The following is a 16,625-nucleotide window of genomic DNA, read 5'->3' as shown; positions in this document are numbered from 1 at the left end:
AAGGCAAACTGAGACAGAAACCACTTTTGAAGGTAGAAAGAGTGTAAGTGAGGGAGGAAGAAAGTAGGTGCATCTGGACCTTGATTTTCTATGTAATCAAGCAGTGCAGTTGATTTTGCATCTCTCTGCTTCAGGTTTCTGCATCAGCTGACACATCCTTTTGCATCAGAATGGAGCAAAAAGATTTGATATCTGTATCCTCTCAGATCAATGTGCTCTGCATCTTGATTGCATCTCTTCTGCTTCTCGTGCCATTTAGGGAACTGATAGTTACTTGGGAGAGAGACTCGTAAGCGCAGGCAGGGAGGGCATCTCAGCGTAGAGGCAGCATCCTGCCTCGAAAACAGTTTTGTTCTTGCACTTTGTTGTCTTCAGAAAAGAAAACCAAAACCTTTCATTTGTATATGTGGAATGCTGCGTAAAACTCTTAACAAAAGAAATATATGTTCAACATGATAATGCTGGCAACCAGGCGTTTACTACTCTCTTACACACTTGGTTTTGGTTTGCATTTTAAGTCTTAGAAAGAAAGAAAAATTACTTTCAAATACTAAAAGGCCAATAAATAAGAATGAACAACATGTTATGGTTCTGGTAACTGAATTCTGGTTGGTTTTATGTATCTTGTAGAAAAAAAATCAGTTTTCGTGTTAATTTACATATGCACCTTACTTTAAAAAAGATAAATACTTAGGTTTTATCCTATATGAGCACTTGTTTTGAATCTGTGATGTTTTAAATATTATTTTACGTTCCAGTGTAATATGGTAATAAATATCTCTTTTTTTATAAGTATTTCCTATACAATATCCAGGTATTCGGAGTTAATAAAATATTTAATAGTATCTGGATTGTTTGCTCTGCTGTGCTTGTAGTCCTAGGAAGTATCTGACATTGTAATTGATGTCCATGGGCACTCCTGCATAATAGAGAAAAAGTTGTGTGAGTTGTGCTTATTTTAGAGATGCTGTACAACACATTATAAAACATGAACATCTCTTTAAGATGCTGATAGTCTCAACAAGAGAGGCAAATGATGGGGAACAAATACAGAGTGTAATTTCCTCATGCTATGACTATTACAGTACAGTGGGTTATGCTTAGATGTTGCCTGAGTAATTCTTGTGCTCTTTCGCGTATCAAGCTGAAATTTAATATCATTAGAATTTCAAATGCTGTTTGAAGAATACTGGATATAATTTCATTATTAGATAGAGGGAAAAAAACCCTACTATATAACTCTTTAGTTGTTTATAGGTAAAATATTGTTTTATTTTATTGCAGGATAGAAGAATGCTTTTGTAAGGAAATAACTGATACTTTCAGTCACCTATGAAGATCTGAGTCTTGCTTATAAATAAAATTTCACTATTTTTAAAAGAAACTGTAGTGTTATTTTTGGCCTGTGCTATTTAATTTATAATTAATATATTTTACTGTATAAGTTTTCTTACTTTAAAAACTCAGGTTTGGGAGGAGAGAGAGAATTTTTTTAGAAATGCCTAGAGGAAATATTTGAAAGCACAGCAAGTTGTCTTTCACTGTAATGATGTAAGACTTGAATAGTGGGGGTTTTTATTTTGATATGCGTGTAATGATAAGGTATTTTCAGTGAGCCAAACTTGGGCCCCATTGAGACCAATTTGAGACCAATTAACAGTTTTAAATTTAAAAAATAATTTAGCCAAAAGTCAGATACGGAGGGGCCAAAAACAGAGCAACCAGTAAACCTTTGGAAGGGTTAATGACTTTGATTTCATTAATTCCTTTGCTTTCATGAGACTTCCATTGCTGGATAATTTTATTTCAGGAATATTGTGCCTGTTTTAGGACGCTGAAGTACAAATACTGGATAGCAGACCTGAGCTAGTTTGTTGTGATTGAGAGATTCAGCTTTTATGAAAGTTGTGATGTGCACGTGTCCAAGCAACTGTAGACCACAGCTCTCCACCAGCTTTGCACTACATATAGGTGATGTTAGGAAGTCAGTTGAGCAAATCTCTTGAAGTAATTTATCCATGAATCTGGCTGATTTTTATTCACTACAGTTCTGGGAAACGAAGGGGTTTTGCTCTCGTAGAGGGAGAGGTGTGGATAAATGAGGCAATTGATGAGGCAAGAGGAATATCCCATTTTTCCAGAGCTTTCTTAGCACTTCACAGTCATGTTTCTCTGGTCCTTTGCACATAAGTACCAGGACAAAATTTTATGTATACTATGATAATATGAGAATGCTTGAGCCAGTTCTTGATCCTGTTCATCATAACATGGAAAAAAAGGTGCCCATCTTTTTTATGTAAGTAAAAGAACTGAGATAAGAGAAGGTGAAGGATTTTGATGTTCTTGAATCCTCTATTACTTACACAAATGGCTGAGTAAATAGGCAAACCCAGCGTTACTTATTTATAGCATCCTTCTTGAATAGGTAGTATGGTTGATACATAAGGAAATTGTTTCAAAGTTGGATGTGGCACAACAAAATTTGTGAAGGGTTTTGATACATATGTATAAGAAGGAGCCATAGCCAAAATCCTTGAATTCCCCATTTCTGCTATGTGGGACTGAACTGAAAATGTAGGTTTCAGAAGCAAAGAACAGACAGTAGTCAAGAAATAGCATCTTTTTGTGCCTTATGTGATGAAGGGAAACCGCACAGAATGAGACCTTTTCCTTTCTCTAGACTGCAGTTCAACTACCCAGATGAAGGTAGGGCTTAGGGAGGGCTTAAGCTGTCTGGACTCACTGAGCTGGACTGATGAGGAGTGGAGTTTGGTGGCAACCTGCAGTCGTTTTGGACACTAACAGACCTTCACTGGGTCTTCAACGGCCTCCCTGAAAGAACACACCTACCAACAAGTAGTAAATCTGTCAGCCCCACGTGGATCTCTTAGATGTTTCCCATGAAGTGCCCCTGTACTCTGCCTGGATCTGGAGCTGAAGCCCACCATCCCAGTTTCAGATGAATAGTTTCACAGGGCTTTTGGCCCATTGAGTGGGAAATGCTGGGGCTCTGCAGTGGGTCAGAGATGCTACAAACTGAAGGTCTAGCATTCAGATTTTCTGCGGCACCTTCACCACCTTTTAACAGGCTGGTGACGGCCAGTGCCCATCCCCGATCAAAGGAGCAATCCCAGCTTCAGCTGAACGACTAGCAGTTAAGGCAGGTGTAGAGAGCAACCTCTGGTATTTCTTAGAGAAGAAAAAGCTTTTTGCAAAGTCCATCACAATTTCTTATTTCATGATGCCTGTTGGAGTGGCTTGCCTTTTTGTTTGTGGTATTATATGAACACTATCATCTCTTGATGACCTCCTGCCATTTAATCTTGCAGTGTAGACTTTAAGAGCCTCTTATATATATTATATAAAAATGTTTACCTTTGATTCATAGTAGTTCCTTCCATATCTTAGCACTAGCATTTAGATTTGGGATAAAATACCTGTTAACATTTTACCTTTTAAAATAGTTATTTGGTAATTTTGTAAGCAAAGGGGACTGCAAATACAGAATTACTTCTAGTAATGCACATACTACAGCTTTGCTTACTCTTTTTTCAAATGTTCCTACAAACTGGATTTTCCTCTGTTTCCTCAATTTTTCATTTTTTCTCACCATGTGCTTTAATATACATTCTTGCAGCTCTTTTGTTCCTTTAATCGGATTACTTTGGTTTATATTCCTTGCACCACACTGAGTGATCCATTTCTGTATGTACACATGTATTAAGCTTATTGTTATTATTCGTATTTTTTCTTTTTTATTTTTCTGGAGACCACCTACTTTGTTTCTTTTAAACTCATTTTCACAGCCTTGCAATAAACCTCTTTCTTTCAGGTTTTCCTTAGGAGATGCTCGCAGGCCACTCCATGAAACTGCAATACTGGTGGAAGACATCGTCCACACTCAACTGATAAATTTGGTAAGAACATAACTGATAAAATAGTCTTCACTCTAAACCTCCTTGAAACAACATGACATTTTCATGATCAAATGACTAATAACAGATTGTTCTGGTTTTAGAAACTAATAAAACACAGAAACTGAGGGTGATGTTCTGGCCGCAATAATCCGTAGAAGCTACTGTTAGGCTTGCAGATAGAGAGCATGCAATTTGCTTATGGTTGTATACTGTATTTGTGTGATATCTGCAACCCCACCTAACCTTGGGAATAAAGCTGATGTATTTTCTTGTTAAAAACTTCAAGCTGTTAAAAAGCCCCAACTGGTTAGTCATCTGAAGACTTCATTGCTATTTTTTTTGTGTTCTAGTATTTGTGTTAACGCATTATTTGCTTAATATTTATGTTCTAATATTCTTACTCTTTGATGTTTTGACTTCTGTCAAAAATAATGCAGAAATATTGAATATTTTTCCTTACTGGAAGCCAATGAAAGTGTTGTATAAACGAGGCTGTTTTGAATCTCGTCTGTCAGAAGCAGCTCTAAATTTGAACCTCTCCATAGTTTTTAATTAAAGTTCAGCAACACCTCTTAAGAAATCAACGACAGTATTTTATACCATGGCATGAGTCTGCCATCTGACATTTTGTACAGAAAGGTATACTCTTATATGTCACCTGTAGCTTGGGAAGCATAGCGAATGGTTTTTTTCTTATTATAGTGATTCTTCACATTAAATTACCAGCATCTATGGGTGTGGACATTATATGGAACTAAGTACATAAATAATACGAATACATATTATTACTAATATTTACATATGATGAGTCCCTAGATCAGCTAGAGCTTTGAGCTGCAAGTTCCTAGATCTTTTCTCTATAATGAGCCCTTTCAGCAATCAGAAGGGTTTTTAAGTTTCAAGCTAGGTTCTGTTACTACATTAACTAGAATTAAAAGCTTTTGCTAAACTGAGAAAATTCAGAATGGGGCAGACGACATATTAGAAATACATATATATATGTGTGTGTGTTTATATATATAGTCTATATATTTATACTTAGAATATTTGCATATTATATATAGAATATCTTTTATTAAAATATAATGTAAATAAACCTCCCCCTGCCCACTGTTTGCCTGCAGACAGGTGCTTTCCTTCAGCTTTGCACTTAATCCAGCAACCGTTCAGTGGCTTCCTGGATCGCAGCAAACGAGCTGGGGTCCCTTCCAGCTCCGGGTAGTTTCTTTCTGCTCACACCTCCGAAGCCCAGCGGTGTATCCCCGTCTCTGCAGTCTCCTGGCATTTTTGTGCTGTGGCTTTTTTGCTTATTATGCTCCTCTCTGTCTGTCCTGAACCTGTGCCCTGTGGCTGCTGGTTTCCCAGGGGTTAATCATGCTGCTCTGAGCATATATTTGTAATTCTTATTCTAGCTCTAACTACTAAAAAATTACATTTTCTTAACGACTCCCCTAATTTGTGGAAACGGATGGTTGCAGCTTCGCTCTTCCTTTAGCAATGACGTGAAGAGTCTGTGCTTTTACATCCCACCGAGGCTTAGCTGAGCTGAGCTTTACGTCAAAATGTGCGTTTTGAGAAAATGCAACCTGCAGCCATGTGGTCTTTGCACTTAAATCAAAGCCGGGCACTTACTTGGGGAATGACCGTGACCCAGGGTTAACCCTGCGTGGGGTGTAGGGCATGTACGATTTCCTGACAGAAGAAAGAATGGGAACGGAACGGCAGATAAACAGCTTTTCTAACCTTTCCCCTCCGAGCCTAAGACAGCACTTTATTTCTGAGGAAGTGAAAGTATCTTTAATAGCTCATTGCTTTGACCTCTGACATTCACATGCCGGAACTCTTAAATCAGGAGCTTTTTACATACTCCGGACTTCTGATAGGGATTTTTGTGCATTTGTCATCCTTAATAACTGCACATCCTTATTGAGCTGTTACTATGTAGTTATATTAAATTTTCCCTTTAGATGTAGGTGTTCGTGTGGGTATATATCCAGTACTAGAAAAAAGCTATTTTTATAATTGAAGCTGACTGCAGATGTAAATTTATTGCTTACTACCCGGGTTTCGTCATATTACTCATGTTAATGGACTACACAATTCTCATTATGTAATTTAATGATTTCTTCTCAAAATTAATGTCCATTTTGCCATCCATAATACATGTATGAGGCTAAACTGTAGAAATTACTTTTATGCCTGCAATAAAGCTGGCATGTTGCATACATCTTTCATAGTAAACATTTGTAAGAAGAGCTTGTACTTGTTGATTAAGTCCAGGTTTGCACTTCTGAATTAAAAAATAAGTTGCCAGCGTGATTGCCTTTGATTGGTTGACTTTTGATATCTTGCAAGTTTATAGTTCCAGCTTCCTATTTTCAAGGCTGATCTGAACTCTATTAAATCAGGGTCTGGTTTGGACAGATTTATACAGTCGCTGCTTCAAACCACTATATACTTCATGAGGTCCGGCTGCTATAGCAGATGACTGCACTAACAAGTCAAATTCTTGAAAAGCAGACTTTTTAAAGTCTGCATCACATTTTATGATCGATTTTTTGTGTGTGTTTTGTACAATATGCACACTGTTTTACATTAAGTTAAATTCTGCTAAAAGTATATACCAACGTGTAGAAGGAAATGAGTGTCTCCAGAGGATGATTCACATCATCCTAAAATTAGTTTCCAAGTTAGATGAGATGAATCTCTTGAGGAATTTATTTCCTCAGCTGTCTAATAAATGGATCCTTTGGCGGCTTGCTGGGGTTTGAATATCTATGAGTTAGGCATAAAATTTGAGCGATAAATTCCATCCAATTTGTGTCAGAATGCTAGCTTGAGTTTGAAAAATTTTTGCATATGTTGTAACTATAATAAATGTTTTGTTATTTGCATATCAAGCAATATAAAAACCAAAAAAATCCACACCAGAATGAGAAAGTTCTCTACATTTTTTGTTCAAGTATAATGCATTTGAAGAGCACAATGAATTCAAGTTTTAATTTGAAATCAAATTCAGTGTTGACTTATAGTATTTGTTTAGTAACTGGTCTATATGTATTTATAGATGCCTTGATATTACCCCTAAAACTGTATTTATTTACGTGTGCTAAGACTAGAGTTTCCAATCAAGGCTATATTGTTCTTTATGGTTAAGCACAAATAGTAGATGACTGTTACAAGGAAAATTGCGCCTACAAAAAAGGTTCAATGGGGAATGGAAAAAGATGTTAATCAGAAGGGAACAAGCTTTTAAATTACTTACCATTTGAAGTGGAACGAGGCCTCTTTTAGTTCGTTCTTTCATCATATCCAATACAATTTGCATGTGCAGCAAGAAGATTTTGAAGCATCGTCTTTTGTAATAATCTATTAGTATCTGTTCAGACCCTTAGAAAAGGAAATCAAAGATCCTGCTTTAGGACAAATCAGTATTATTCAGCACTTTGTCAAGAAAAAGAGGCTGTAATTAAGAGAAATGGAATAGGAATTTTTCTTAGTAATTAAACTACCATTGAGAGGTTTGGCATCAAAATAGCTGAAGTCTTGCACATACGTGGATGTAAAAGCATCTGGAAATTTTTTCATGTAATATTTAAGAAAGAGGAAAAGTCTCTCCTCACCTTGACCATCTCCATCCAGAATTTCTGTCGTGCTGGGCTGGATCATAGGAAAGTGTAGTATTATTAGACTAATATTAAAAACTAAAGATCTCTTGGTATCTTCTCTTGATAGGGCCATAGCTCCATGTTCACGCTTCGGATGTCATGTTCAAAGGCTAATAGACAATAGGATCATGATGTATTACTTAAATCGAAAAGACTGTTAAGGAGTTACTTTCCTTGTACTGGGAATGTATCAATTGGGCATTTATTATCAGAATGAACTACCAGCAGTTTCCTCTCTAGGCTTGCTGAATATGGTAGTAGTAGTACTGACACCTGCTTTCACAGAATTTGATTATTCAATTTAGCACTAGATCTGAACTTCAGTCCTTTACATTTTGTTTCTGAGATATCAGATAGTTTCTGGGAAGAGATTAGATTTGGTTTTCCAAAGTGAAAGGCATTTTAGCAGTAGCACAGAGTTCAGCAAGGGAATATGAAAAATTACACCTGTGCATACCAAAAATACTGATGTGCTTATTAACAGCAGAGTCCAAAAGTCCTTCCCTACTGTTAAGCAACCTTACCTGTCCATGAAAGACTGGCTGCTCAGAGGGAAGGCCACAGCTCATTGCAACAGCCTTGGACTGCATCCTTTAAATGTTTTCTCCGCTGGAATTCTTCGTAGCCTGTGATAAGTCATTGTGAAGATTGTCATGAATGATAGAATTCATGTTAAAAGTTGTGGTTTACTCCCTGTCGGCTAATGTGTGTCTGCTAGAAGATGGACTCTGATCTCTTCAATTGATGTCGAATGATTTAAGTCAAACCCACTCGGTTGGATTTTTAGAATGCAATAGTGTCAGCTTAAAGGAACTTTGATTGCCCAGCATTGTCTTGTAGATGGTATGTTGGGGTTTTTTTGATCGATTACTTTTGTCTTCCAATGGAAGAATTTAATGTCATACAACTAGTGCTGCTATCTGGTAATTATTAACATTCCACTCTTGCTTCGTTTGTAGGAGCATGATCTGGGTCTCATGTTACATACGTGCATATATGAACACTTTGCATATACACATAGGTAATTTTAATTTTTTCTGGTTTATTACTATTGGAAATTAATTGTCTCTAACACATGTAATATAGTTAATTCAGAATCAACTTTCAACCAAAGCACAGAACACAGGTCAGTAGGTGAATAATCTATACTGCAATATGATATGGAATATTTTTTTAAACTGCAGCAGTAATTCATAGGTAGAACACTTATAGCGAGATGCAGAAATTCAGCAGTATGTCAAGTCCTGAGTAAGTCCATAGTAAATCTATCCTGTGGAGTAAATTGCTTTTCATAGTAGGGACCTAAATAAAGATTGGGTAGTCATTTGCCACAGCTAGGAAAAGGAATGGTGAAAATACAGAGACAAGCATAAGCATAGGTTTACTGATATGAAATGCTAAGTATTCAAATCATGATGCGTATGAATTTGTGTTTTCAAAGGGCTGTACTTTTTCTGGATGAATGTGGTGTGCTTTCCTTGCTTCCCAGCTTTATTCCTGCAGCTGTTAATCATTTTATTGCAGTTTAAAAAGAAAGGAGAAGGAGGAGGAAAAACTCACCTTCACTGGCCCATCCAGAGAAAAAGACAACGTCGATGGGAGAGGGGAGTAGGAAAAATGAGGATTTAAACAGAAACAAGGATAGAGCTTTCTTGGTTCTTTACAGCCTACTCCTACAGCTTTTTTTTAAAACCAAATCGCACTCGTTATTCATTCACAAACTTGATTAGTCGTTTTAATGTGTGTAACCTCTATGCTGTTCTGAAATCATACAGTCCCAGGTTTGTTTACTGCATTTTTGAACTGTTAGACTTGTAACCTTTATATATGTAATTGTAGAATTTCTGACATTCCTTTTAAAAAAGAGAGAATTGAAACTAGCTCGTTCATTAACAGAAATTGCCCACCGATAAAAACAAACCGTGTGAAGCACTGTTCACTCTTGATCCCAAAGTTATGTGCAACTGTCACTTATGCCACCCCAGTAACGGGAGAAGTCCTTGTTTTATGAGTCTGTTTTAAAACAGTAATAAAGTTTCCTGCGCAGGACATTAATTAGAGGGGTTATCAAAATAAGACAAACTAATATAATTTGTGATTGTACAAAATAAAGGAAGTCGAGGGTACCACAGGGACCTAATGAATCACAGGATGGAAACAATCTTCTGGCTAACTAAACATTCAGACTTTGTACTAAGTCATAGGGTGTATATACAACTCAGCAAACCGGAACACACTGTGTGTTTACATGAATGGGATAAAGGAGTTCACAAAAACCATCTGGGAAAAAAAATCCTTGGACTATTCATTCTGTTCCTACTGTAGACTAAATTAAACAACACGCGTACATTTGCAGCAAACACGTGGCACACCTGCCCTGGAAGAAATCAAACTGGAAAAATAAGTCTGTAATATAAAAAATTCCCTGGGTATGAGCAATGTGCATTTGTTAGCATTTCCCATGTGTGATGGAAAAGAAGAGAAGGGACTTTATTTCTAGCACGCGGTTGTTAATTGTTCCCTGTGCGTTTACATCATTTAAATGTGGTCAATATTTAGATTATGTTTCTGCATTGGTAGGAGTAAATTTTTTTTTTTTCTTTGACTTTTGAATGGAAAGAGCATCTTTGACATTAATTTTTGCGGTCATCGTTCTCAAAATTTATTTTGGATGATTTGTATTGTTTAATTTTTTGAAAGATTTCTGCGTGATTCTAAAAGGAAGGGCTGTTTTTCAAAAAACTTCTTTGTTCAATTTAAAGAGTAGTATAGAGTAGTTTTTGTCATTCTGAGTATATTTTTTTTTCTATGCAGTGCAAAAATTTGAATAGATTCAACCCATTCATTGCTGTTCTATAGAGATCAGATGATATTACTGCTGTACCAAAGGAGCTCAGTGACTGTTATTTGCAGGTGAAGATGGTGCTGGTTTAGAAAGGCCTACATCAGACACAAGGCACTGCTTTCTCAATTTCTCGTTAAGAAAAAATATTTTTTTTTCCTTTCTAATAGTTTTTGATTAGCAAACACTTGACTTTAGATCACTTGAACAAATGGACAGCATTTCATCTTCAATATATTACAATATTGCGAAATGTCTTTTAAAGAGGTTGGTTTTTTTTTTTAATTTAAATTGGAAACGATGAAGTCTTTTGTCTGACTTTTGATGAAATCTTGCCTTTTCTTCATTGGTAATTTATAGGAAAAGCAATGTCCTGAGTTTTCTACTCTAATGTTAGCTCCTACTTGTTCACATATTCAGACGTATTTATTCTAAAGCACAGAATCTACTTCAGGAGAGAGTTCAGGAGTCCCAGTTAGGGATTCTGGGCTCTCTCTGTGCTTTCTCTTAAGAAGAGAGACTTGATGACTAATTTGGTTAGGTGTTTTCTTTCCAGTGGATCTTTCTGCAGAGCCAACACGTGCTATGGGACAGAGCTGCTGCTTTTTGCCTGGTCAGGCAGAGATGCTGCTCAGCAGCCAGTGGTGGTGGACTGCACTGATCTAAAAAGTGGAAAGACTAAGATACTGTTATTAAGAACTCTAAAAAAAAAATCGAGCAGAAGGAAATGAATAATTATGCCCACATCATTGTAGCAACATGTTCAATAGTGAAGAAAAAAATCCAAACCATTGACTAGATTGAATGGAAAAAGCGATATGATCAATGGTTAAAGATTGTCTTGTAGTGCATATAAACTATAAAAAATGAAGGTAGTGCAGGCAGCTATAATCCCAATATTTCCTGATTTTCTATATCAGTCTTTGGGCCTTTAATAACAGTGACACAGATTTATGTGTGTTGTATATGTATGCGTATATATGGGTCTATATGTACAGGTCTGTTTTTTCCACCCTTAACACATCAGATTCCTGTTTAGGCTGTTGAGCAAGAATTAAGTACGTATGAAATTTCACAGATTGGGGCTTTCGAATATATGGCATTCCTAAATACATATTTACTCAATTACTTTGGCTTCTGGGGCTTTTATGAATCAATTGATAAGCTGATCCCAGCCTGAGTTTGCAAAATGCAAATACATCCTCTATTTAATTTTTAGATATACTGTTAGGAGTTTAGCATAGATTAATAGCTATTGAAATCTTGGATGAGCTGAGCTGAGACATTCAGCGTACAGATGCACAGTGTCTAGCGTGTGTTGACTACTTATATTGATGTCACTTACTATTTTGCTGGACCCCTACAAAATTCTAGGTGATTAGCTCTTTAGAAAAGAACAAGTAAAAAAGTTAAGTTGAAGAGTAGTCATTAGATTTATTCCACAGTATGATGCACTCTGGTAAATCAATATTTTGTCAATGGTTTTGCTCTCTGGTCTCCTTTATTGAAAGTGTTTATGACTGAACTGGCTTTTGCCAAGGGTATTTTTGATGTAGCCTAAAAAATGTCCCAAATTATTTAGGTGGGCTGAAGTGAAGGAGCAATCTTTCTGTCTGCAAAAAGTCATAATTACATCCCAAGCTTCAGAAGTCAAATGGAAAACTGATATTCAGGGTTTCTTTCTTCCTTTAACTTGCTTGTATGTTGTAAATTAAATATTGTAAGTGTATGAACGTGTGTGTAAAGTCCATATCTGCATGCAGAGACCCATCTCATCTAGTAGTCCGATTCTGGCAGCAATTAGTAAACTAAATGAAAAGAATCTGAAATTTATCAGTGGTATGCAACACGTGGATATTTGATTAGAAAGATGGACCTCAAGTTAACTTTCAAACGCATCTGTGTATCTTTGACATGACCTCCAGAATCCAATAAACAATGGGGGTTTAATTATTATTTTTATCATCTTACTTGCTTTATTTCAAATGATTGTCCAGATTTGTTAACTGTCAGTGCCTGGTGGAGGGTAACATTCCTTCTGCTTTTCCTCTGAGATCCTGAGTAGATTGACCTCAACAAACATAAGGGCAAACAAACATATTTTTCTATAGCTGAGATAATGATGCCAGATCATCTTTTGTGTCAGGGGACATAAATGGGCACTTCTAGGATGTGACTCTTCATCTCCTAAAGTAGTTATTTAACATTCTGGCCTTACATGTAAAATCTGGACTTCTTAAGTGAGGTGAGATGTCTCTCACTATGACTTTCAGCACTAGCTGTATTTTTTTTTATTTCATTTTTCATTGATTCTGTCAAACAGAACTGTAAACTTGTGAAAGACACAAACTGATTTATGGGTATCTGTGGTGAAAAAAGAGTAGTGTTAAATTCTGCATGGTCTTTAAGTGTAACTCATAAACCTTAAAGGTCATCTCAGAGTGTTTAACAGAGCAAATTCATTGTAGTTTTTAAATCACTTTATCTGATTTCAGGCAAACCTGATAGTTTCAGAGTAACTTTTTTTAGGAAGATTGGCTTGTTAAAAGTGTTATGTAGTTACAAGGAAATGTGGTCACAGCTGGTTCTGGTTTCTTAGCTAATCCACCTGATTGGAAACAACAGGTTTTTGATATTTTTCCATTTCTTACACTGACACCTAGTGTTCAGAGTTCTTGAGTTTCTAATACTGCACTTTGTTATTAATAGATTGCTGTCGATACTGAAGTTCTCCACCCTTGTCAACATCTTCCATTTCTGTTCTTCTTCAAAAGAAAGCAATAACTGAAGGCAAAGGTGTTACCATCATTCAAAACAATATTATTTTGGAAATACAAACGGTACACCACTACTGCAAAACTTGGCAAAAGCTATTCTACTTCTTGAAGCGCTGCAAAATTTGTTTTCTTAAAATTTAAGTGCTTTAGTTTTGGCAAATACAACTCTTTTGTGTCTGTAAGGGTCACTGGCCAACAAAAACAGTGATAACAGCAGAAACCCTTAGATCAGTATTTATTTAATTGTGGGAGATGTCAACGCTTTTTATTTCTGTGTTCTTTTATCTTCAAGCCACGAGTTCTACCTGATAGGAGCGTTGATGGCAGCACAGTCCTTGAGAGGACAGAAAATAACTTATACACAAAACCTAGCACAAACAGTCTTTTATCTCAGACTTGCAAATAAATGGAGCAATCCAAGTATGGACTGTAACCCGTTCCTGACAAAGACAACAACTGAGAGAGTAAAATTTACTCTCTAACTCTTATACTTGTGATTTTGCTGTATGTTAACTGAAGATCTTTCATGATTTAAGAGACTATACTAAGAATTTTGTGTGGCTGTATCTATAAGTATCAATGAATTTTGTATTTTAGTGATGGATTCTATAGAAAAGTGAAAAATATTCAGGCAGAGAAAATGCATATTAAACTTATCTTTGATATGATCATTCTTCTGTTTTTCTTTTCATGACTTTTCTTGTGGGTGCACCAAAAAGCTGCTTTTCTGCACCAAGTCATATGTGTTTTTAGTTTCCTATACACTTACAACCTTGCCTTCTCAGCAAACCAGGCGGCAGTGATGATTCACTGAATACTCGCCTTGGTGATGGTCTCCTCTTGAGGAAGCCCTTGGTTCTTACCCAATTTTCAAACGAGTCAGAATGTGACCATAAACACGTTCTCTTCCCATAAAACTTGGTAAACTGTATTAGTGAGATGTCAAAGTTTAATTCTACTGCTTTAGGCTGAAACTTCCCCTCCAGAGATGTATCTTTCCTTCCAGACCCATTGCACAATCTGTAGCTTCTTGTGCTATTAAGATAATTGGTGTTTAAAAGAGCAGTGTGGCTGGTCCAAGACTTGCTTGCATGAGGTGATGGAGCTAGTGGCTTGGTCAGAGGAGGGCATAAAGGAAATAAATTTGAGGAGACATGTCAGGAGCTCTGTACCAATTGATAAAGAGGTGATGGTCTCAAAAAAGTATATGCATTACAGTCAGTCTGATTCAGCTGAATTATTTTCAACACAGCTATTAAGTACAGTGGACTCCATGCAGCAGTTGTATCTGTGATTTACGTAAATATTCCCAAACTCAGATAGCTCTGTTTTCATACACTCTTCCTTTAAATTACAATGTATAATGTATAATCTGCCAACTTAGACTGCCCATTTTCTTGTATCTTGGGTAAAGGCATTGAACTTCTTTGTGTGCACATGGCATACTAGATACTATACTACGTTATTGCCTATCAATATTTTATATTCCTGTGAACCAGTCATAGTGTGCTTATCAAAGGTATAATCAGAGACAATAGAGAGAAATGTTACTTGTAGGATATCATTTATTTGACTTCTTTCAGGCTTCTGTTTTGAGGGTGATGTGAATTTGGACCCAGAATGGTGACTATAGATGATGCTTTGGGTGGCCAGCTCAGATGTAGACATCTACATTTAGTCAGATAATTCCCACCTGAGAGATAACTCTCCCATGACAAAAGCCTCGAAGCAATAAAAAAAAAAAAAAAAAAAAAGATAATTGGAACTTCTCTGATGGCAAAAGGAGATGATAACAGTGTCAAAAGCAGCAGGAAAGTCAGAGAAAATAAAGACATAATGGAGGCCCAGATTTCTGGCCAGGAAGAAGCCCATAGTGTCCCATATATGAACAGTTTTAAGGGAGGGGATTTATGAAAAGTCAGGTTGGAGCTGATCCAAGACAGAGTTAGAAGAGGGGAAGTCTGTGCATTAGCTGAAAACTGCATGTTCTATGTCTTTTACAGATGAAGAGAGAGAAAGAAATGGGAAAAGATTTGGAGAGACAGGCTGGATTGAGATATGGTTTCTTTAAAAGAGAGTATAGACTGAGGACATCTGTACACCGTGAGCAGAAGTACCAGAGAGCAAAGAAAAATTGAAAACTAAGTAGGCAGGATATGATGCATTTACTGAGGTGGGTCAGAGTTGGAAAAAAGGCCAGAGATTTATGACAAGAAAAGGTGTTCAGGAACAAAAACTAGGTGCAACTTTGTGGGAATGCATGTATTCTCTCTTGTAGCAGAAAAATTAGGGAGCTAAAAGAGGAACCCAGGTTGCGAATAAGGAATAGGAAGCCTGAGATTCAGCAAAGAGTTGTTTAAAGAAGTGGAATAAAGAAAGATGAAAACAAACATAGTGGAAGGAGTTTGGAAGAGGATCCCATGAACGTCTCTCAAAATGTTCAATAGAAAAAGAATGGGAATAATTGAAATAAGAGGCAGAGGGGTTTGAAAGAGAAACTGGGTGCTGCACTGGAGCTTGCAGAAGGTCTGGTCTGGAGAATGAGTTAGGGAAGTAGCTGTACAGGACATTAAGTGCTGACGACAGGGAAGCCATCAAGAAGTGGCAAATGGAGCGCGAGTCAGCAGACATGTTGCTCCCAAATTGAATCTCAGTTGATGCCAGAGGAGGTAGGTGGATAATGATGAAACAGGTGGAACTTGGCCGTTGGTGTCACTGTGTAGGAGAACACAGGACTAAGACAGGGAGAGACAGATTCTACATTTCAGTGAAGAATTCATGGTAAAATTGAAAGTCTTGTGACAGGTGCTTCTTCTGTGAACATCACCATACACAGGGAAGTCTGAATGCATGCATCTTTGCACCATCATATACATGCAAGCATATATGCATATGTATATAGATTAATAATGGGCACTTGGATAGCGATACACAGCCTGATGCTAGTATGTCAGCTTCAATATACTCACAAGATATTGTTCCTAGCAACCATTCTGACAATACTTGGTAAATACATTTTTTATAATCTCTAATTTTTCGATATGTTTGTACATTGCTTGCCATTTTTGTCTTACCTTGTGCCATCATCATTCCAAATTAGGGAAAAAAATTGGATCGCTTTACTGTTGAGAAATTAAAGTACAAAGAAGACGAAGTGGATTTTCCCCATGTCATGAAACAAATTAGTGGCAGAGCTGAAAAAAAGTTGACTAGTTGTAGTTGAGAGGGAAGCTGTGCAAACCTATTTCATATTGATGGTGTATGTCTCAGCCAATTGGATTTTTATTTGACAATCCAAAGGTGTAATAACTTTTATTGTAAGAGGAAGAAAAATACATCAAGGCTAATAAATAATGGGGAACCTACTAGGGATATGCATAAATGTGTATCCTGTTCTATGTATATACAAGGTTAATTGTGT

The 16,625-nt window shown here is 36.7% G+C and overlaps 1 protein-coding gene across 8 annotated transcripts in view; it reads left to right on the top strand.

Annotated features, from left to right (window-relative positions):
- Positions 1 to 16,625, top strand: part of SUPT3H (SPT3 homolog, SAGA and STAGA complex component) — a 279,607-nt gene that overhangs the window by 138,499 nt on the left and 124,483 nt on the right. For 6 of the 8 annotated variants that reach the window (XM_069805602.1, XM_069805606.1, XM_069805605.1 and 3 more), the window contains one exon: positions 3,833 to 3,917. The exons of the other annotated variants lie outside the window; for them this stretch is intronic. In XM_069805602.1, the coding sequence (XP_069661703.1) occupies positions 3,833 to 3,917 (85 nt within the window). The remainder of the gene's footprint in view (positions 1 to 3,832; positions 3,918 to 16,625) is intronic. 8 annotated transcript variants of the gene reach the window in all.

The sequence above is a fragment of the Haliaeetus albicilla genome, chromosome 18 (genome assembly GCF_947461875.1).
Source record: "Haliaeetus albicilla chromosome 18, bHalAlb1.1, whole genome shotgun sequence".
In the NCBI taxonomy this organism is placed as follows: Eukaryota; Metazoa; Chordata; class Aves; order Accipitriformes; family Accipitridae; genus Haliaeetus; species Haliaeetus albicilla.
Note: the sequence above shows the minus strand (reverse complement) of the source record. Positions and strands in the feature narration are given on the sequence as shown.